The sequence below is a fragment of the Heterocephalus glaber genome, unplaced genomic scaffold (assembly GCF_053883595.1).
Source record: "Heterocephalus glaber isolate CG9 unplaced genomic scaffold, H.glaber_assembly_v1.0 deba00001457, whole genome shotgun sequence".
Lineage (NCBI taxonomy): Eukaryota > Metazoa > Chordata > Mammalia > Rodentia > Bathyergidae > Heterocephalus > Heterocephalus glaber.
The window spans coordinates 14,749,758-14,773,700 of NW_028258305.1; the positions used below are offsets into that span (position 1 = coordinate 14,749,758).

Here is a 23,943-nt window from a genome sequence, read left to right on the forward strand (position 1 = left end):
TGCAGGGTGGTTCCCAGGGCACTGAGGACACCCACCCAAGCCCTGGCATCCTCACAGAGGCTTGCATCCACAGTTCTACAGAGAAACTCACTGAGTGTCTTTCTGACAGTCACTTTGAAAATAATTTGTGCACAAATGAATCAAAAGAATAGTTCAAAAGCAGAATGGAAAGCCAGCCAATGACAAAAGAACCATCACAAAAATAGGAGACTTGTTAGAGAGTAACCCAGAAGGAAAAATTAAATCTTAATGAAAAGATGACTGTTTCACTGTGTTTGAAAAAATTATCTGTGACAGAGCATATTGTGCTGCATGTTAACTCCAAAGATGGGTGATTTCAGAATTCCTTCAGATATCTGACAAAAATAAAATCAAAATAGTGAAACCCTTCTTTATGAAGATGTCTTATAGCTAGGGAAATGGATTATCTTTTGCCTCGCTTAGATTTAAAATAAAGTATTATTCTTTTAAGGTTCTTATTTTTCCTCAGGAGGGTGTTTAGTCTTTAAATCCAAGCATGTGACTGAACTCATGGGGAGGGTCAGGATAGGAGATAAGATGCCACAGTAGTGCATCAGTTCATAAGTGGTCACTTGTAAATGGTGCTTTTATAAAACTCATTATTTTGTCAGCACTAATGGGTTAAATGCTCATGAATTTCAGTCTCTTATATAGAGAGATTGTTATAGAATAGCCATTTTCAATCAAAATATGTTCCCTTTGTACTCATAATATGCCAGGTCATTTCCTTTGAAAAAAAATAGTACAAAAAGAAGGAAAAATAATAGTTTTTTATAGGTTATAAAACAAAGACACTGCTAAATCTCAATAAACATGTTTCTGCCTCATTTTGAGAAAGAAACTAGAATGTGGTATTGTCCCCCTAGTAACACTGGGTGCCCGGTGGATGATTTAAATCTGCTGTAATTTTCCTAAAGAAAAATTAAATTAACAGCTTAATTAATCTTAAACAAATAAAATTTGCCCACCTAGTGGATGGTAACAAAGAGGAAGAAGGATTAGAGGCTGAGAGAAGAAAGAAAAGGATTTAATGGAAGAGGCTGGAAGACATGTAAAGACTTCTACCCAGCAAAATTACACATGATTTTAATATTTCAGTAAGGTGTGTTCAGTTTCCCTGAGACTATGAATAAAATGGTCAAACAATATCTTGTAAGCAGAATCAAAGTGTAATTTTAATTAATGAAATTTCCCTCTTTTGAATTGAGCATTGCTTGTATAGTAGATGGCTGTCATTATCAAGTTTTCAAAGGACTTTTTGATGAGGCAACTCTAACAAGGACATAAACCCAAATTCACCAATGACATCATTGTATTGAATAGAATTAAGTCTGGGGCATCAGTAGGTAAGACTATAAAGCTAAAGCCAGAAGATGGCTGTGGAAGAAACAGACTCCCTGATGTCTGTTCTAGAAAGTACTATTTGGACCTGAGAATCATCCAGATGAGGACTCAATGTCTGGGAGCCTCTTCTAATTACACACTATTTCAGGCAGAGAGAGAGAGTGAGAGAGAGAGAGAGAGAGAGAAATTAGAAGCTTCTGGTAGAATCCTAAATTGATCTCTGAAAGGATAAAGTTTAAGGGAACAAATGCATGCTCACCCAACTTGTAGGAGATCAATTCAGAAAAGAGAATACCTGAATTAATTTATGTTAGGCACTGTATTTGGCAAATACATAAGCCTTTTATACAAGAATTTTCCTACTGAGGATGTTCACTAATGAAGTGGAATTACATCAGATTGCTTTTTCTCTAATCTAGGCAAAACCTGACCTTGACAATATTTTATGATAGAACGCTCTTCCTAGGAGGAAGAAATGACAATATGGATCACCTTTAAAAAAATGGCACCACCAACTGATTTTCACTTTAACACGTAATTATCTAAGGCAAGTTAATGAGGCTATAATTTTCTTTACAGTTCCTTTGCTCCTGTCCTGAGAATACTCCTTGGTCACCTCTGTTATAGTGAAACATATTGGAGTCTGTTCCTGTTTCTAGGGCAGAGACAGGGAAAATTACTATACCATATTTGCAACCACATCTCTAGGCAGCTGGCTTTGAATGTGATTTTTTTTCCCCAGTTTTGGAAGGCAGAATTTCTGATACGTTTCCCAGATTCAGGAAAGGTGAAGAAAAAAGAAATCCTTTCAGGCTGGTGGCCATAGGAGTAGTAGGCTACTGTAAGAATGCCCCCTAGGCATAGACACAAATGAATGAACTAAAGGGTCATAATGTTCTTGTCATAAGGCAATCAAGGGAGCAGCATACAGAATCAATGTGCTTACAAATGTAGGCAATGCTATTACTAGAGTAGCTGTTCAAACTGTCCTCAAACCTAGAGGCTTACAACAGTATCCTGTCTGTAGGTCTGCAGTTTGGGCAGAGTTTTCAGGGAAAACTCATCTTGATGTTGAAATCTAAGGACTCGATTGATAGGAAGGCTCTCTTATTCAAAGGTCTGGCAAGTTGTATTGGGAAAACTCAATCATCTGGATTCCAGAATAGATGAGCCTCCTTAGGCATCTCTTTCAGTCCTACATGGCCTCTCTAGCCCCATGACTTCATATAGCCAGACTTTGTATATTAAAGGAGAGAGACAGACAGACAGAAGATATATGGCCTACTCTAAAGTGGTCTCAAGAGATACTCAGTGTCACTTCCACCACATTCTATTGATTAGAAGCCAATTTAAGGAGAGGGCAATTAGAACCCTGTATTATGGAATGTGTCCAACAATCATATGTTGAAACTTAACTGCCAATATGGTAGTATTAAGAAGTGGGACTTTTAGGAGGTGATGAAGTCATGAGGCAGAGTTGTCATGGAAGGAATTAGCACCTTACAAATGGGCTTGAGGGGGCAAAATAGGAGTGTGAGAAGTGGAAACCATCAATCTAGACAGCTTTATAAAAGAAGTGTGCTGTAAAGGCAATAGCTGCAGGATAATGTGGGACTTAGAGAAAACCTTATAGAACTGTAAATATTACAGCACATTTGTAGACTTAGGGGAATAATCTAATAAAGGCAAAGGTGATGATGTGGAACACAGCAATAGCAGTAGCCGATCAGTATCCCGTGTACATGTGAGTCTGTTCCTTTCATCCCTCCTGTCCCTCCTACTACATGTGAAAACAGCATTAGTCCTCTCCAGAGGAAGCAGTGGCAAGAGTACATAAAGGGACACAGAGATGTGTACAGTTTGAACAGGGGAATGAGAGACAAGAATAAAAGAAACCAAGCATATTAGGTGAATGGATTCTGGCAGTCAAATGGAGGGCAGGGAATACTAAAAAATCTAAGAGGAGTAATTTCAGGAACCACTTGGGATGACTGGTGGAGGCTGTCTGGGCCTCTGTGTTGAGGGGATGGGGGAAGCCTTACCCAGGCCTGGAGGAGAAAGTGCACTGATCAGTGAAGGGCCCCCAGTATTCTGACCTGAATCTCTATGTGGCCTCCTTTGATCTACAGGCATATTGGATGCTTTTTATGAGTCCAGCTTTGGTCTTTTATCTAGTTTTTTAAAACAAAGTTTAAATCACATTATTAGTACTATTATAATATTTTCCACCTTAGAATATGAAGTTAATTTTTTATGTTAATGTACCAATATCTACATCGTTTTAAATGCTTCCAAGGTCTTGCACTGTCTGGGCAGATGCTCTGGGGTTTAACTTTCCATTATGGGAAATGCAAGTTGTCCCATTTGTTAACATATACTTAAATAATTACTTGTAAAACTCTTCCTCCTAGATTATATCTACCTTATGATTTCAAAAGTACAATGAAGTCATGGTTTGAAGGCATGGACTATTAAGTCAGAGCCAGACTTTTAGGATTCAGGTAGCTGCCACCCTAATTCCTCTGCTCTTAATCTCTGTAAAATGGGGTTAGCAATATTTCTACCTTACAGGAGTATTGTAAAGATGAAAGGAGCTAATATATGTAAGGCACCAGGCACAGCGCCTGACACATGGAATACCTGCAGTAAAGCTCCTATATAATTTATCTTTAAATTGAGCACCCAGCCCAGGGGCTGACAAGAAGAAAGTGCTCAAAGATTTTTCTTGTTGAATAAATGATTTATGCAAGATCTTTAGTAACAGTATGAAAAGATTACAAACCTAGCCACAGAGATAGTTGGAAGTCTTTAATGAGAACTTTGAGCCAACATACACAAACCTAACATAGTGTATGTAATAATCATTTAAATAGATTTCATCTTTTTATTTTCATTCATCAAGAAGGAAAAAAACCCCAAAATATGTCATATATCACAGAATCAAAAACAATTGTAAAAAATATTTTTAAAAGATTTCAAGTCACCATGCTATCATCTTAAATTTGGAATGTTAGAAATAACATTTTTATTCCTTAAGTTATTAAAGAAAACAGTAATAATTTCTCATTGTAAAAATTCAATCAGGATATAAGAATAGGAAGCAGAAAGTGAAAGTCCCCTTTCCATCTTCCAGCCCTACTCTTAGATGCCGCCATTCTCTGGAGGTGTGTACTTTCATATCCTTTCTGTGTTTATAGAAGTAACATAGAGACTACATATGAGTATACCTATAGAGAGCATCATCTTAGTTTAACTGTAGGTCATAATGCTCTATTTGCAAAAAAGATTATCACCAGTCTGGTATCTTATTCAAATATCCCAGTGAGTCCATGGAATGTAAGCTCAGTGTGTAGTTGGTTAATCACTTAAAAGCAAATCAAATATTTTTGTTTTGTTAATGAGAAAGTATGTATTTATTTGGTGCTTTTTCTTAGAATTCAGAGGCAAAGATAGGGAAAACATGGGACCTGAACTAGAAAGCAGAAATGTGTTCCAGGTCAGAATTAATTTCTGACATCTTAAAATTTGACCATAAGGGTGATGATCAATCTGCTTACACCAAAGCTAAGTAAAGGGTGGAGCAGCACTCTGGGAGGCTGATGCAGGAGGAGGACCACAAGTATCAGTCCAGCCTGGGCAAATTAGTGAGAACCTGGCTGGGGATGGGGACACAAAGGACTGATGATAAATCTCAGTGCAAAGGCTGTATTCAATATTCATTCAGTGCTGGAAAAAAGTGGGGGTTGGGGGTGGAGGTGGAGTGGTGTGAGATCACGAAGAATGACTGGGAGATAGTTGGGAATTGTCTGAAAATGTAAAGCTATCTTTCGCTGTTGTTGTTGTTTCCCATCATCCCTGATGGTAGCATTTGTTGGTCATTTATTGTTCTATTTATTTTATTTAAAGTCCTGTTTGCTAACTTCAATTGACTCGTGAGTGTAAATCTTGGAATTTAGAGTTGTACACTTTAAAGGATTTTGAGAACTTGTATATTCTTCTCTTGTACTTTCATAAGAGATTTAAATTTACTACTTATGTCCAATTTTTGAGACAAATGCTCAAGTTAACATGCATTTCATTTCCATGAGAACTGGAGTCTACTAGGTAATATATTATGATTAAAAACACTAAAAATGGGGCTGGGGATTTAGCTCAGTGGTTCCACCACCTGCCCCACAAGCGCAAGGACCTGAGTTTGATCCCTGGTACAAAAAACAAAACAAAACACTAAAAATGAATAGCAGATTAATTTCTGCTCCTTTGTAGAAGGGCACAGAATAAATAGGTAAACATATAAATGAAAAATGAAAATAAACAGTAAGGCAGCTTGCTAATTGTGTTGCTTGCTTCTGTAATAACTCATTCATTGTAAAGAAGAAAATAATTAGCTCGTAGGGTATAATTACTATTTTTATAACTCTTTCTTGTTCAATTAGATTTAATTGAATTTGTATAATGAGGAAAAGTAGAAGGAGGTAAAGCATTTTATAATAATAATAATCTATTTCAAGGTTCTCTCACCAGGAGTTATAATACTCTCATTTATAAGGATAAAGTTTTGATTTTGGCTTTTAAAATTTTACTTCATAATACCAGTGCCTAGAATTGACTTCCATGTCACAAAAATTGAGCACACAGCTTCACCAAATTATTCCCGTCACATGATGTCTTTGCTACTCTAGTTCCAATGAGCTGGGGAGTTCTACCCACCTGAATCTTGTCTGGGCCCTACTATCAGCCCATCCTTACCTGTCCTGAACATCATGCAGTCTACTAATGGAAACCTCTGGGCTTATTCATTCAAACATTTGTGTCTGCCATGATATCTATCCACATCTGGACATGTGCACTATGGTGGCACCACTGATTCACTTTATACAAGGTATTTAATTTGATGAACTGAAACAAATAAGAAGTTATCTGACATCCAAAGCAAGAGTGTATATCTCGTTGTTAGGAAAAGGAATTGAGTCTTCCTAGCTGGGTAATAATTACAACTGGATTCTACATCTCCAGGCAATCCTTCTTTGTGGGAGTTCCTCTTATTTTATTCAATCCTTTTGGTGATCTCTAGATTTAATCTGTTCTCTTACCTCTACTATGATTTTTGGGAATCACATCCCTGGAATGCTGAAATAAACACAATTTCCTCATTCCTAAATTACTTGATGATTTTAGGGAAAATGTTTAAAAAAAGTTTTCTCTGGTGGGGAGGAGAAGGTTGGGGGGTGGAGAGACCTGGCTCAGCTGAAGCCACCTACCCAGGCAGCCTTGGTCCCAGCTGTTTCCCAATACATTATGAAAAAAAAAGTGTTCTCTCTTGACCTAATTCTGAGCCTGAAACAAGAAATAGTCAAGTGGTACTATGCTCACCTCAAACTTAAAAACTGTTGAAAACATATTTATGAGCTTTTTGTCTCTGTCAAATAGTCTAACAGACAGTCCTCATTTTCCTATGGTTGGAAGAAAGATAGTGAGACACAGGCTACATAATGGCATCTGAATAGCAGTTACTGGAAAAGTGTACGTGGATTTACATTGGTCTAGCTCTTTAAAGATTATAGTTAAACACGTACCCTTGAAGAGTTTACATAAAATCTAACAAGTAAATTCAGATGAGTAGCCTCATTATAGTTATCCAGTAGAGCTGGATCATTTAACTCAAGGTCAAAATTAATTTTATTGGAGCATTTATTAAGACCAAGGTTATTTAGGTGAGGAGGTTCTTTTTTCTTTTTCTTTCATTTCCTACTTTACAGAGAACTTTAAAAATCATTTGAAGAATCCTAAAATGTAGTCTAGAGAATTTAGGACCATCTCAGTTCAGGTTGCCATGGCATTTTTATTTTTTTTATAGCCGAGCCCTGTACCTTCTTTGGGAACTTAAAAAACACTGATAACATAAAATGATCCACATTATGAATATGTTATTGTTTAAATTTAATCAACATGATGTTTTCCTTTTCTTATTCTTTGGCAATAATACTTAACCCTATTAAAATGTGATAAATGAGTTTTTGAAAGACATTTCTTTATGATGTTGTCAGGTTGAACTGAATATTTCAGTTTAGTTGAATAATACCGAAAGCACTATTAATGTGGAAGCACAAATCTGTGGCTACAATTACATCATTCTCCTTTTCGTCTCTATTAGAGAAACTGTTCCAGGATTATGTAATGTTTTCTTTTCCTGTATGTACCATAAGAAACAGCTTGATTCCTCACTGCTCTCTTCACTATGCATTCTTTTATATAGAAACTCAGTAAAAAATTTTTGGAACAAATGTTTAATTTTCCCAGATTTTTCTTTTAGTTTTAGAGAGCAATAATTTTATTGTCTCAGTGCAATGCTGGTCTTTGTGAAGCTCAAGAGACAAAAGCAGACACTTGTGCAAATTCCTGTTTTTAATTCCAAAAATAACCATTGTAAATATTGGTTGTGCAGATCTTCCTTTCTCTCTAACCCTCCCTTTGGTTGGGGATGGAGTAGAAGGCAGATATCTACTCAGAATTATTCATGTGTAAAGCTTTAAAAATGTTAGCTAATGACTCGGATGAAATTTTAAGTTTCAAACAGTAATTACAAAATCCATAGATTCTATACTTCCTGGGGTCTGTGTACATATCTTTGAATTTTTTGGCATAGAAAATAACACTATTAAATAATGCATCAGTATTGGACTGAATTTTCTAAGGGTGCATTTAAAACCCTGTATGTTTAAATTAAACACAGGAACAAAATTTACTTGTCTGTTGTATTCCCAGAGATGTTAAGTGTGCCATAGTTATTTATTTATTAAAATTGGGTTTGAACAGGCTCTAGTTTACTAAATTTGAATAGGCATGGTTTTGTCTTATTTTTGCTAATAAAAGAAGCACAAAGATAAAAATAACCCAAAAAGCATTGTTACAGAAGTCTACCTACCAGAGTTCCTACCTTCATTCTTCTCAGGTTCCTGATTTCCTATTGCCAATTCTTTGTTCTTTTCAGAAGAATACAAACTGACCCCTGCTAAGCATTTTCTTGTGGCAAAGCCCATGACAAATACATTTTTAAATAAAAGATTCTGTAGTGGAAGTATGAAGTGATGAGATTTGAAGCTCCTGTGAGGTCTTCTAAAATCTTATCACTTCAAGTCCTGGCATTGAAAATCTTGCTTCTGAGAAAAGCAATAAGGTTAGCATTTTCATTCATTAATTCACCCACAAAAAATATTTATCGAGCATTTATTATATGCAATGATCAACTCAAGAATGTGGAAAGCATAGCCTCTGTCTATGAGGAATTTGTATCTTGAAGAAAAGATGCTTATCATGTATATTTAACAATGGAATCAATCTGTCAAAATTGGATCATCTTATTTAACTCTTATATTTAGACAAGAAAATTACAATTCAGAGAGATGAAGTGACCTGCCCAAGCCACATCACTGGAATACACATCACTAGTAGAATAGAAAGACCACTGGCTGTCAAACAAGCCATTTCTTCCATCATTCACTGTTTATATGATATTGGACAAATTACTAAAGCAGCTGAAATCTCAAAGGGCTGATCCTCACTAGAAGGTGAGTAAAATGAGAATGCAGACTACCTTCAGAATGTTTCTCTTTGACATGTAGAAATAGGAATGTCCAAAATAAGAATGCATGTGAGCTGATTTAGCTCTAGATGCCTCCTTAGCTCCTAATAGACCCTTGAGGTCAATGTAGTTTCCAGAGAGTAAAAGGCTTACCATAGTGGGTCCTGGAAGTCCACAGCCAACTTCCCACAGCCAACTTCCCACAGCCATTGATACACAGGCCAACATAGTTAGAAACCTCAATATTCCATTTCTTATTCCTTGGGCCTAACATGAGCAGCATACACCTGTTTAACTTTGGTTTCCTCAACTCTGACATTTAACAATTATAGTGCAATAGCAACACCAAAGATCCCTGAGCACAGATCACCAGAAAAGACATAAATATAATGAAAAAGTTTGAAATACTGTGAGATATACCAAAACGTGACACAGACACGAAGTGAGCAAATAAGTGTTGGAAAATGGCTCTGGTAGACTTGCTTCAAACCTTTAGTTTGTAAAAAACAAAAACCAAAAAAACCACGGTATCTGGAAAGTGTAATAAAACAAGGTGTGTGTATATACTTCCTTGGGCAAAATAACTTATGTAGAGTGCCCAGCATGGTACCTGACCCATGCAGCAAAGGAATGGACTTTATAGATAGCTTTCTCAGTGGGAGAACTGAAAGTCAGTTGCAAGTTTCTTGACTCTCCATCTTAGTGCTCTTTCCAGTACACAAATAGTACTGACTGTCAGAATTCAAGTAAATTAGATGCATAAATAATTTCTTGGAAGAATATTTATACCAGCAAGAAACTGGAAACAAAGAAAACTGTCCAATATAAGTTGCATTAATTTAACAGACTGCTATATAATCACTAAAATTATAAATTGTGAAAACAGAATATATTGTTATTAGTTAATGCTAAAGAGGAGTGTAAAAACTTCATTTACTTTGCATATTGCACACAAGAAAGAGACAACAATGAAAACTGTCATTGACATATAATAGGTGAATAATGGATTTTTTGGTAAATAAAAGTCAAATGAAAGAAGGAAACAGCTATACTAGTAGTTGAACATTACATATTATAATGTGATATTTTCTACATGAGTAAAAATTGAATAAAAGAAATCAAGAATATTAGCACCAAATGGTAAGTTAGTAAGTTTCACAGTGTTGGGGTGTTTCACCAAGCCAGAACTTTAAAAGTGTGCATGTTTTCCAGATGTGCTGAAGAAGGCAATTGTATGATGTGTGTACAATCACTGCCACACTTCGTCTGCGGAGCCTCGTTCTGGCTGCACCATAGCAGCACGATCAGTTTGTCTTTCTCCTTCCTCTTTAATTAAAAAAAGGCAAATTTTCTATTCTGTTGTCCTGTGTTTGCTTTTTTAAAAGATACTGCAGATTCTTTATGGAATAGAACCATGTACAAACACAAATGAAATATCCTTAATTGCAACACCTAAATGGAAACTTTTACTTAGTAAAACTGGAGTGAAGACAAGAGGAAAATGCATTTATTCAGTGCTGGCTTTATGACTTTAATAGTTTGAGACCCTCATTTCAAGTACTAAAGGCTGTGAAATAATCAAAACCAAAATACAGAACTATTTGATATAGTTCATATCTAAACTTTTGAAAATGAAGATGAATTTCAGTTGAAAAATTCAGGTATGGAGGAATGAACACTTTTAAAGGAATTAAAAGTTGTGGTGGGAGTGCAGACTGGTGCAACCACTGTGGGAATCAGTATGGAGATACCTCAAAGAACTAGGACTGGAAGTCCCATTTGATCCAGCTATTCCCCTGCTGGGGATCTTCCCAAAAGAATTAAAAGAATCATACCACAGTGATTTATGTGCACCCATGTTTATAGTGGCACAGTTTGTAATAGTCAAAACTTGGAAACAGCCCAAATGACCATCAACTGGAGACTGGATAAAGAAAATGTGGTTTTTTAAAATAAAATGGAGAACTACTCAGCCATAAAAAATGAGAAATTAGAGACATTTATAGCTAAGTGGATGCACATTGAGGCCATACTCTTAAGTGAAATAAATAGGACACACATGTATAAATACCAAATAGTTTCTTTAGTGTGAGAAACTGAAAGTGTAAATAAGGCCTCAAAGGTACAATAGATAATGTGAAATAGGAAGAAAAGGGGCAAAGGGAAAGGGGTAGGGGAAAGGAAAGTAGGGAATGGAATTAATATGAGAAAAAGGAAACAAAGTCTTGGTAAATAGGGAGGAATGGAGGGGTTGAAGGGAGGGCAGGGGAAGGAGGAAAAACTAAAAACCAGGAGAGTATGTAAAGATGTAAATTTCCAATGATGAATGTCATTATATTGTACACCTAAAATGTACCAATAAAAGGATATACAGTTTTTTTAAAAAAAAAGCGTGGCTCAGGTTCAAAGTAACCATGGTTGGCAAAAAAAAAAAAAAAAAAAAAAAAATCAATGCCTTCCATATTGTGTGTTAGGCATTTGACAGCAACTGAGATGTAGGTTTTGTGACTGTGTATTTTAAAGTTGAAATTGATAATTATAATATGAGCATTACTTGGAGTTTATATGAATTTATTTGTATTTCAACAGCTACCAACAGATGTGCTTAGAATGAACAGGCCCCAATTCCCAAATAGCACAGTATTTCAAATCTATTTTAGACTGAAATGAGAGCCAATTCCAGGAAGTCAGCTCTGAACCTTTTTCCCAGCTGCAGAAATAAGTTCTCTTGTTGCCCCCCTGAACTACACCAAGGGAAGCTGCTTGAAAAGATGTCCTTTTGTCCACAATCCTTTTGCCACTGTAACTCATAAACAGAAAAATAAACTGTTGGCTCCTCTTCAGAAAACCTATTCTCACATTTCCTTGAAGCAGGTAAATAAATAAAGCTTTTGAATTCTTATTTTCTAAGATGGTCTTGATATTTTTGTTACCTCAGGGAGGCCTATTGTTCATAAAATGGGACTTATCTACCAATAATTAGAGTAGTCATTATTAACCTTGCCCAAAATAACTCAATTTGTGTAGGGAGATCTCAGTACCTCCCTTCTCTAACCCTCAATTCCTCAGGAACTGCTTCATTGATTATAATTCTCACTCACCTGAACCAATTCGTTCTCTCTTCTGTTAGTTCCCATCCCTTACTTTAGGACATACAAGCCTTTCTCATTTGAAAGGAAAAGCCTCTTGCTGATTCTCCTCCAGCTATTGGCCTTCTTTCTTTCTCTCACACCCAAACTTTTGGAGCTAACAAATTCCTATCGAGTCAAATGGAAATTCTGACTAGTCATCTGACATAGTAATAATGACTTTATTGGGCGTCTCTCGGTACCAGCACTCTTACAGGGCATTAAGAAAACATTTTCTTGATTAAAAATACATGAATAATGTATTTCATTATAACAATCAAACGATACAGAAACAGACACCATCAAGGCACCCCCCACCTCCATCTCTTATTTATCACATCTACCACAAGAGATAAGAATTACTGAGCCTATTTTACAGATGAAAAACTAAAGCTGGGGAAGACTCAGAGAATAGCCTGTAGAGCTTAGAAGAAAAGCCTTGAGGCTAGACTGGCTCTGTCATTTACTATTTGTCCGTGCACAGATTACTTAATATTTCTGCACCTCAGTTTTCTGGTCTGTTAAATGAGGCTAATAATAGTGCCTAGTTTATAGGATTGTGGGGAGGATGTTACTGTGCCAAAACATGAAATTGTTAGAATAAACTCCACTTAGTGTGGGAAATGACTCTGAGGGTGTTGGTGGATCTTGTTTGCTTATATTTTGTAGCTCAATTTTTATTTATTTATTTTTTTACAGTGCTGCCAAAGTGAGCACTACCGTGCTGAGAATTGAAACCAGAGCCTTGTTCATTTTAGGAAAATGCTCTACCACTGAGTTACATCTCCAGCCCTTTATTTGCTTTTTGACCCACGAACTGGTTTCAAGAGTTCTTTATACCTGCTATTACACAACTGTTCTCAGTAAACATTCCCACACTGTTTCTACTTCGTTCAGCACACAGAAGATTTTTATGTATCTTCACTTTTTGTGAATATACAATCGGCACATGAAAAGAAGGGGTATTCTCTATTTTCAGGATGATGAGTCCCGTATAGCAACAAATAATGAGAGGTAACATTCATTAAACACTGTATGTGAAGCTTTACAACAATTCTGTGCTTTACAAGAATTCTACAAGGCACTGTTATGTTCATTTTACAGAGAGGGAAACTGGGACACAAAAGTAAGTTCCCAAGATCATTCAGATGCAGTTTGGAATTTGGACCCCATAGTCTGGCTCCAAATCTTCCACTGTTAACCATTACATTTTCCTGTAGTTCACTGGTACACATTAAGAAAAATCAACCTTACAAAGGTTTTTTTTTAGGTGTTTCATATTCTTATTTTATTTTTGATATTTTTGATTCTGTCATGTACTAAGAGATAAAGTGAATTTCTACTGTTGGGTTTCTATTGTATTTTGTGCAAGTTTTGTGTCTTTGTATATTTTTTAATACTGCCTTCTGTGGGAAATTAATTCTGACTCAGTAATTTAAACAGTCTCTTTAAGGAACTGTTCTTGTTTGGATAAATGGTCAGACTTTTAGTTTTCTCCTCCCAAGTCCCCCTGCTCCTTTTCATGATGATGTCTGGGTATGTGAGAGGGAAATGGTTTTATGATCTGGCTGTGGGAAGAAAAGACTTGGACAGCTCTCAGATCCTTGTGGTTCCATGGCAAGGCCCTTTGTCTACCTGGATCCTGGGCACCTTGCTGGCCTTGATGCTGAAGTCCTTGGCTGATGAGCTCTAGGGGTCCTTTCCCACTGGTTCTGCCCCCAGGGAAACTCCTGAGTTCTGCCTATGACTAATTCATTACCAACCTGGGCATGCCTTACAGATTTGGCTTCTCCTTCTCCCATCAGCTTTCCAGCCAGTATCTGAATTATGGTCAGACTCTATGTCCATTTCTCATTGTGAGACTCAAGGGCAGCTCAGAGTACCAGCTCAGAATCTCTCTTCATTTATCAGACTATACTGCTGCTCCACACCTGCTTTGCCACCTCTAATGTGTGGGGCACAGTTCATTCTGCTTTTCTACCAAGCTCCCTGGCAAGGCTGATGTTGCAGTACATGGATCACACTTTGTTGCTACAATATCCCCTTCTACTTCTGAGAGGCATCCTCCCTTCCCCTTCTCCTGGCTCTAATGACAGAATGGCTGCTAGGGAATATGATTTATAGGGACAAAGGATTAAAATACAAGAACAAATATACCCATCTAGCATTATCTCTACATGTTATTAATATAATCACCATATCACCCCTTATGTGCAGTTGTTACATGTAAAACAGATGAAGAAAACTTAGGCTCAAACAGGCTAAGCATTTGCCCAAAGTCACAACAGGTCACACCTGCATTCTTCCTCTTCTTGTTATTCCTTTTCATCTGCCTCATGTAACTATTGTCAAAAGAAGAGTATGATGCTTATCTTTTAACCCTCATTTTTAATTTTACTAATTTCCATACATACATAGAAATATGGAAGGAATCACAGGATTAAATGCCTACATATATTCTACCAGTTCACATTTCTTTCCTCCACCCTCCCCAATTTCTCCTCCCCTCCCCATCCATTCTCCCCTCCACCCACTCACAGAATATAATTCTATAAAAATTATAATAGCTGGTCCATATTCAAATTTTTTCTCAAGAATGTCTTTTATAGCTTCCATGCCCTCCACCTTGAAGGATGATCATATATCTTTTCAAAACAACCCACCATCTACATTTAAACTTACATTTTGTGTATTTCAAAAGTACTAATATAATTTAGTTTTACTCTTTTATTTATGAATTCTGAACAGTTCTAAATTAAAAGGCTGGTGTAAGTACTCTGGTACTGTGTAGCATCAACACTGTAACAGTGCTTGTGTCATTTTGCTTCTTGTTGTGTTCACAGGTGGTGACAATTAGCATTAGGCAGGATACAGGTTCAGTCACAAGCCTGTGGCTCTGCCTCCCTACCCCTGTCTGATCTGGAGCACCCCTTCCATTTGGTTCCACCACACTGGGGCCAGGCTACTGAGCCAGCACTTTACACAGACCTTTAGTCCCTTATAATTTCCCTAGGCACAGTTAGGTGTATTTGCTGTCTATGAGCACTATATTAATAGAAAATAATTAAATCACAATTTTTAACTTTCCTAGGGTAAATCATTACACACACCCTGGTAACTCAAATATTTTCTCCACTCTTGTCTATATTTATAGGATCCAAGAGGCAATAGAGACCACAGCAGCTATAAAGCTACTTGGTTAATCACTTAAAGCCTCTTTTTTACCATTCCTTTTACAAACATAGTTTAATGGACTTTCTATGGGAAACAGTGGAAATTGTTTCTCCTCTTGTCTACCAACATTCTTCTGAGTCTTAAAGTAACACACTGTTTTGAGCTTTCTAAAGTGGGTAGCCTACTCCAAAGAACAATAGCTCTGTACAAATAAGGTTGTTTGAACAAATTAAGTGTGAGGGATCCCTTTCAAAACAAGTAGGAATTCAGTAACAATATTTGAGAAAACAAGACCATACAATTCCCAGGCTCTCTTCGTTCATCTCATATTGTTTACATTTTAAAAATCATGCTCTTTCTGTTTCCCAGAGATTTTAAACACTTCACAATTCTATGATGTGCAGATGTATAGTTAAATTGTACTATGCCCAAGGAATTCTCCTTTCTCCCTCTCTTGCTTATTTTTCTTCTCAGATATTTTATATTAGTTTTCTTTGTTCCTTCTCAAAAAACATGTTTTATAAACATTATATTTAAATATAAATTTTTAAAAATATAATATATAAAAAACATATTTAAAATCTAGGATGTTTCAGCCTCCAGCATAGAAATTGTATTTTATTTATTCTTTTCAATAGTTTCTTTCCATACCCTAGGACATATGAAGAATAGAACCCTAAAAGAAAATAACATTTCACACTGAACTTAAATAATTTTATCACTACTCATTTTCTAATTGTAAAAAGCATATATTTTCCCTATTTTTGATAATCTAATATATATATATATATATATATATATATATATATATATATATATATATATGTGGTGTGTGTGGGGGGCCTTTTCTGAGGACTTTGAGGAAAAGAAAATAGTATAATTAAGAAATATGAAATCCTAAAAGTGTCTTCCTTCCACTGACTTTTTATCAAGAGGTGGTGGTACTATACCTTGGCTCTAGAAACAGACCCAATTTTGAATCTGCTACCAACGGTTTAGCTCACTGATTCCCCTACTTTCTTGTTACACCTACATCTTCTCATTTGTCAAGAGCTTTAGCACCTGGCTCATTCTCATTTTTCTGGTCTTCCCTTGGAGAGATTTCAGTGTACACATAGGGACCCTTCCAACCTTGGCTTCAAGGTTCAATTGTCTTGCTAGAACCCAACATGGATGGATGAGTAGAATTCTGACCAATCTCCCTCAGTCAACTCCTAGACTACTACTATCTTTTGTCCTTGTTGGTTGTTCTCCCTGGTATTTGACCTAAAAAAACCTTCAATACCCTGGAGTTTCCAATTCACTGATCATATGATGTTTTTGCTGATCTTCATTCCTATTTGTCCTGTTTCTTGAGCTTAACTTCTAAGATCAATTACTATACCTATACTTTTGCTCTTCTTTCTTTATTTCTGACCATATCCAACTCTGCTTTTCCATGCTGTACCTGCAAGCTCAATGTGGCTGGAGGAAAATTCACAATGATGCTGATTCACAATGATGCTGGTCACATTTCAAATTCATGACAATGAATTATGCCATAGTCTAGTCACTCTTCTCTCTAGATAAATATTTCATGGCTTCTTTTCTCTTCTCAGATTCCCACTGCCCCATCCTCATGTTCACTTGATAATCTTGATTTCTGTTTCACTGAGAAGACTGGAGCAATCAGAGGAGAATTCCATATCTCTCACTATCTCTTTTACCCACCTACCAGCATGCACATGCTCACACTGTTTTCTGGCTGGTTTCCTCCTCTTCCTCCACTCAGCAATTCTTCTTTCTATCCCCTGAATCATCAGTGTTTGCTCCCTCGTAGATCATTCACATCAGCATGCACACATGCTTCTTTTTCTACTATTTTAAAAATGTTTTCTTTGACCAACTTTCCCCATTATCCATTATTCCTTTTTTTTTTTGAAGAAAAATTCCACAAAAGAGTTATGTATACTTGCTGCTTTCACTTTCTCTCTATTTTTTCTCTTAAACCCCTTAGAGCCAAGCTGTCACTTGACCACTGAAACTTTCTTTTCTTTGTTTTTGGGGCAAAATTCCTCAAAAGGATTGTCAGTATCCACTATCTACAACTTCTTTCCTTCTAGTCTCTTTAAAACCTATTCAAATCCTTACCACTCCACTGAAAGTGCTTTTATTGAGTCACCGGTAATTATTTCATTGTAAAATCCAATGGTTAATCCTCAGGCCACATCTTCATTGACTGAACAGAACCACACAAAACAGGTGAACATGTCCCTTTGTATATTTGGCTTCCAACACATTGCATTCTCTTGGCTTCTATCCTACTTCCCTATCTTGCCTCAGTTTCCTATGCTGGGTTTTCTTCTTCTTGACCTTGTAATTTTGCAGGCCATAAGCCTCAGTTTATCAATATTTCCTCCTTTGGTAATCTTGTCTAGACCCCCAGCTTCAAATACCATATAACATTGATTATGCCAAAATATGTATCATCATCTCAGACATCCCTTGAGCTCCAAACTCATAATGTCTATTTGTCATCTTAACTCTGTTGTCTAACAATTGCCTCAAGTTTAATACGTGGAAAAACAGAGTTTCCTGCAAAGCTCTCCATCACAATTTTTTCCATCTCTCCTTCTAGCAACTTCCATCCTACAAGTTGCTCAGGTCTAAAATCTTGGAGTCATCTTGACTTCTCTTTCTCTTATAGTCTACATCCAATTCAACATCCACCTCCACTGCTATGATCTGATCTGAGAGATCTGTTACCTAGATTACTGCAATATCCTGCTAAAAGATCTCTTTGAATCTACTATTGTTTCTATACAGCCTATTTTTCAACCAGAAGCTAGAGAGATCCATGTAAAACACAAATCAGATTTTGAGTCCTCTGCTCAGTCTTGTAGGAGGTTCCCATTTCACTAAGAATAAAAACCAAATTTCTTGCAATAGTCTATAAGACCCTGCTTGATCTAGCCTCCTTCATTCACTCTGCTCTAGCCACACTGGCCTCCTCATTCCTCTTATGCCCCATATATACTCATAGAGCCTCTGCTTACCTCTTTCTGTAATGCTCTTCTCCAAGATTTCCACTTAGCTAACTTGCTTTACATCTTTCATCTTTGCTAAAACTTCATCTTTGCATTGAGGCTTCTTCTGACCACCTAGTTAAATATTACAATCTGCTTAGAATTCCCTACCCCTGGAACTCAAAAATCTCTTACTATACTCTATTATTTTTTCCATAATATGTGTGACTTTCTAATATGTTATACTGTTAACTTGCTATAGTTATTATTGTCTTTCTCCCTTGCTAAAACAAATTTCAAGAGGGACAAATCCTTTGTTCTGGTCATTGATATATTCTAAGGGGCTAGAAGACTGCCAGGAACACAACAGGTATACAATAAATATTTGTTGAGCATTTAATAAATATAAAAGTGGATTATAGCCAGGCATGGTGGTGCATGCCTGCAATCCTTACACTCAAGAGGCTGAGGCAGAAGGATTGCTATGAGTTCGAGGCCAGCCTGGGCTACACAGTGAGTTCAAGACCAGCCTGAACTACGTAGTGAGACCTTGTCTCAACAAAACAATGGATTATGTGTTCCTTGAAGGGTGGGTAGTATTTGTCTCAAAATCTTTTTAGCCTCATGGCATTTTGTATAAAGACATTTTTATCCAAATATCTGATTCAATTTATTTATTGTCTCTAGGTCTACTTATGTTTTCTATTATATTTCAGGCAGTGTTGATGAATTAAACATTTTTATGTAGTCATACATTTCATGTAATTTTGAATATATATTGATGTAAAGCTGACCAACATGCTTTGATTTCTTTAAATCACAACTATGATCATACTTTTTATACCAAATATTGCTTATTCTTCTCTCTTGCTTCTTTTATTATGAATATTTGGTTTATATTATATATGATCTTTCACAAATTTCTGATTATCATTATTTTTTCTCCACTTTCTTTGGTCAAAATGTTTTATTTTACACATTACTCAATTTATATTCTGTAATGGGTAATACAATCTTTCCAGTTTCCTTCCCCTTATAGGCTCTGGATAAGATTATACTTCCCTGTCCTCTTGAAGTTAGTTAGGCAAAGCTAGCTCACTAATTCTGGCTAATAATAATTCTGGCTTTACTACTTTTGATGGACATGATGTATTTAAAAACTTATGCATGGGCGAACAGAGTAGCAACCAAATATTGACCATAAAAGGAGAAAGAGAGAATAAGTAAGCAGTACTTAGAATATTTTCAACAAACAGTGCTGGGTCAATTAGATATTCATATGGAAAAACAAATCATGATCCTTATCACACCATTTATAAAAATCAGTTCCAGATGTGTGGTAGTTATAAATATTAAAGATCTTGGAAAGGCAAGATTTCTTAAATAAAACAACAGCAATAAACCCCAAACAACAACCATCAAAAACAAAAAGACCAAAAATACTCCTGACTAAATTAAAGGAGAATATGATGAATTGGAATATGTTAAGATTAAAAACTTTTAGGGCCAGGGATTTAGCTCAGTGGTTCTGGTGCCTGCTGCGCAAGCGCAAGGTCCTGAGTTCAATCCCCGGTACCAAAAACAAAAACAACAACAACAAAAAAAAAAGATTAAAAACTTTTGCTCTTCAAAAGACACCATTAAGATACTGAAAAAATAAGCCAGAGTGGGGGACATTTCAATACATATATCTGAGAAAGGACTAAGTATCTAACCTGTAAAAAGGATTCCTATAACTCAATATGAAAAAGAATACTCACAGAAAAATGGGGAGAAGACATGGACACGACACAAAAGAAGTTGTCCAAACAACTAGAAAACATGAAAAGTTTTCAACTCGTTAGACACCAGGTAAATGCAAATTAAAACCACCATGATATACCATTATATACCCACTAGGAAGCTAAAATAAAAGAGATGGATAAGTCAGAGAGAGAGACTATCCAAAAACTGAAGAGCGTGTCTCAGAAGACTGAAAACTGGATCTCCAGAGACTGAGGGGTCATGGTGGTGCAAAGGTCACTTGCCTGAGGGTGTCTGTGATGAAAACAGATATTCAGCCCCCCACCCCCCACCCCTGCCCCTGCTATCTGGCTGCTTCCAACATGAGCTCTCTGTATTGGATCCAGAAGACCCTCCCTACTAGCTCCACAGCCTCACCACTCCTAGTGATGCCCTTGGAGGAATGCACCAACACCAGCATCAAAGGCTCTGGGAGGGCAGCCCCAGCTTCCAGAGGAAGGAGATTCCAACCCCACCCAGTACCCTGCAGACTTCCCTGATCCTAGCCCATGAAGGTCATGGTCATATAGTCATATAGTGGGGCAGGCACAGAGTGCCTGGAAGTAGCCTCTGCTTCAGTGGCAACAGACAGTAGCCTCAAAAATGGTATCAGGTTGGAGAGCTGCTTGGTCCAGGTGGGCAGAAGGCCCTAGAAACCTTTGGCACATAGAAGTTGGCCTCTGAGGGCATAGCTAGGGCAAAGGTCAAGGACGAGAAGACTGAAAAGTGCACCATCTTCTCAGAAGCAGTGAATGAGGACAAGATGGCTGAGAAGCCAATTGATGAAGAAATGAAAGTGGTAGAAGAAAACAAAGGGATAGGGTCCTAGGCCCCTCACTGTGGATCTCCATATGGCCCCTGCCAGAGGCTATCCAGCTGGAACTGGACACCTTGAATGCTCGGGCTATGCAGGCCTTCCTCTTGTGGAGGGCCAAGTTTTGGCAGTAGTATCTGAAACAGAGGAACCACATCATTTAGAACATCCCTGACTTATGGGTCACTGCTCTTTGAAATTACCTGCAACTGTCTGCAGAGAATAGAGACCAAGGTGTGACAATGTTAAAATACTTAACCAATCTGGAGGTGAAGGAATTTAGATACCCTAGGACAAGTTGCAAGTTCAAGTTCTTCTTTCAGAGAAACTCCTTCCTAAGAAACAAGCTGATTATCAAGGAGTATGGGGTCAAATCCTCCAGCCAAGTGGAATCTCTTTCACACTGATTATATGACACTTGGGGCCATGAACCTCAGTCCTTCATTCAAAAGAACCAAGATGTTATCTGCAGCTTCTTTGCCTGGTTTTCAGACCACAGCCATCCAGGGTGTGACAGATTGCTGACATTATCAAAGAAGACCTTTGGCCAAATCCACTACAATACTACCTGTTGCATGAAGGGGGCCCATAGAGCCAGATATCACCAGATAAGAGCTACTAGAGATCCTCAGACCCTTTGGGTCCAGTATGATTAATCTTTGCCCTTGGGATTACTCCTACAAAAGGTCACTTATCACCTCCTCCTGGATCTATGATTGGACAACAGTTATCAACATGGCTTTTACTTTGTTTTGCTGACCTTTGAATAGCCTATATCTTTTAAAGTTTCCTTTGTTTCTACCTCAAGATTGAGACCTTCATGGCTATGCTGCTCCATTTCTAAGTGGTCTTTATGCTATTCTGTATATATCACATGATTCCTGGACATAGCTTACACCCTTTGAAGCCAAACAAATGATGCTGCAGATTTCACTGTTCCTATCTGTGCTATTTGGATCTCATTTGTTTCCAGGGCTTCTGGTCTGGCTAGTGCTACCTGGATTTCTATGTCTAGGAGCCTACTGTACTCACCCTTCTCTGCATTTAGCAAGGTAGTATATGGCCTTTGGATGGTTGTCAGGAGCTAATGAAGTCAAATGAGAGAAACAGTACTACTTGGTCTGTGATTTATGTGACTCACCAGTTTTTTCTATGTATCTGGTCACCTATTGTTGTCTGCTGCAGGTTATCCCCACCTTCTTGAACTGCTGCCTGCTGGATGAACAAAATTCCAGACCATTGTTAGCTCCACTTTCTGGTTTCTGGTAAACAAGCATCTCTAAAACAGGTGATAGACTGATATTTTTCTGCCAAAGATCTTTCCGTTCCTTTTCCAAATGGCCTCTCAATTTTTTACTTCCATCACCAACTACCTTCATCACCCAGGAATCCATCTGACTGGACTGTGGTTGGCTTAGATGACATGTTCGACCCTATTCTCATGTAAAGGGTAATGATGGTATTCTTGCCAAAACCAGACTTTCTCAGTTCTGACCAGTGAATTTATACAAAATCTAGGTACCTTTACTTCCTTCCCTTCCTCAATTTGAAAATGATTAAATGCCAGACATGGCAAAAGCAGGTATATACTTTATTTTCAATGTCTCCCAGATCTTTCTTTTTTTTAAAGATGGTAGCTCAATGTCATTACATTGTATACCTAAAATGTACCAATAAAATTAACTAAAAAATAGTAAAGATGGTAGCTCAAAAAAACCTGCAAAACTAGGTTTTTTAGTTTAATTTAGCTCCCTTTATCATTTCCAGAGGCAGAGAAGTTGTCCTGTTAAATAGACTGCAAGAGCTCTTATGCCAAGTCTACTTTTTCCCCGGCTTCTTGATCTCCTTGAACAATGCCTAGAAAGTTACAGAGATACAGATCTAGATGGAATGAAAGGTGATTTCTAGTTCAAAGAGGCTAGAAGAACTAAAGAAACTGGTGGATAGGTAATGTAAGCAGGGGAAACTGAACAAAAGGCCAGAGGTGAAGCAGAGCCAGGGGAAAACTGGGCCTAGAAATAAGACTGGGTTGATTAACAGCCTATCAGGAAGGGGTAATTACTTTGTTAGTGGTGCTGGGAGGAGAAACACTTGTCTCAGAATTGAGATGGAAGAAATGAAGGTGGGTGGAGTGTTAAATACATTGCCTAGAGAAGAATTTTGTGAAGAAATACAAACAACATATCTTTGAGTGTTTTCATGTGGCCTTGTTTATGCAGAAGATTAATATTGTGCCCTTAATGTTTTATTAAAATCCTACTACTTTTTATGTTTTTGCTTACTGGGAATATTGAGTTATATAGATTTGTTGTTAGTTGGGAACATTTGGAAGAATAGCATATCTTTTCTGTACAACATAGATTTATGTGAATATTCAAAGAGTTTTTCATTCATTTTTGTTAAAATTGTGTGCTAAAAAATTGAATTTGAATAACTTCATTTGTTAGACTCTGAAGACTAGAAATTGTTGTCATCATGGAAAAATAACCTAAAAAGGGCTGCACTCGTTGACTGTCTTACTGATAATTAGCACTGATAACAGCTTAGTCATTGATATTTCCTTCCTAAATAGGCTAAATACTGTAAATTTTTATGTGTACCACTGCCACATTTGTCTTTCCCTATGGCATTATGGTGAAATAAAAGATTGCCACTTTTAACAAAACAAAAATGGTAAAGCAGAAGGAGGAGGAAGAACAGGAGGAAAAGAGAAAAATAATCGTGGATAAAAAGTACACTCTCTGCTGGTGGAAAAGTAGTCTGGTACAAATACTTTAGAAAACTGTTTGGCAGTATCTATGCACACACACTGTCTAATCTAGCTCTGAGGAGATATTCAACAGAAATGGACACATACATTCACCTAAAGACATGGACAGAAGTTTTTATACCAGCACAATTTCATTCATTTAGCAGTACTGGAGACTAAACTCAGGGAGCACTGAGCTACATTCTCAGCCATTTTTACTTTCCTCATTTTGAGATAGGGGCTCACTAAGTTGTCCAGGCTGGTCTTGAACTTGCAGTCCACTTGCCTCTGCCTCCCAAATAGCTGGGATTACAGGTGTGCATCCCTCTGCCAACAAACCGCAC

The 23,943-nt window shown here is 37.1% G+C and overlaps 2 protein-coding genes across 3 annotated transcripts in view; one reads left to right on the forward strand and one right to left on the reverse strand.

The window, feature by feature from the left end:
- Positions 1 to 23,943, reverse strand: part of Cimip6 (ciliary microtubule inner protein 6) — a 297,684-nt gene that overhangs the window by 207,043 nt on the left and 66,698 nt on the right. For both annotated transcript variants that reach the window (XM_087216388.1, XM_087216387.1), the window contains exon 2: positions 21,992 to 22,065. The gene's annotated coding sequence lies outside the window, so the exon portion shown is untranslated. The remainder of the gene's footprint in view (positions 1 to 21,991; positions 22,066 to 23,943) is intronic.
- On the forward strand, positions 20,034 to 21,943 carry Tspyl6 (TSPY like 6). The gene is given in 7 exon segments (XM_021246296.2): positions 20,034 to 20,105; positions 20,567 to 20,660; positions 20,663 to 20,855; positions 20,857 to 20,899; positions 20,901 to 21,366; positions 21,369 to 21,430; positions 21,432 to 21,943. Coding segments are annotated over 7 exon segments (1,005 nt in total). The 3' UTR covers positions 21,507 to 21,943.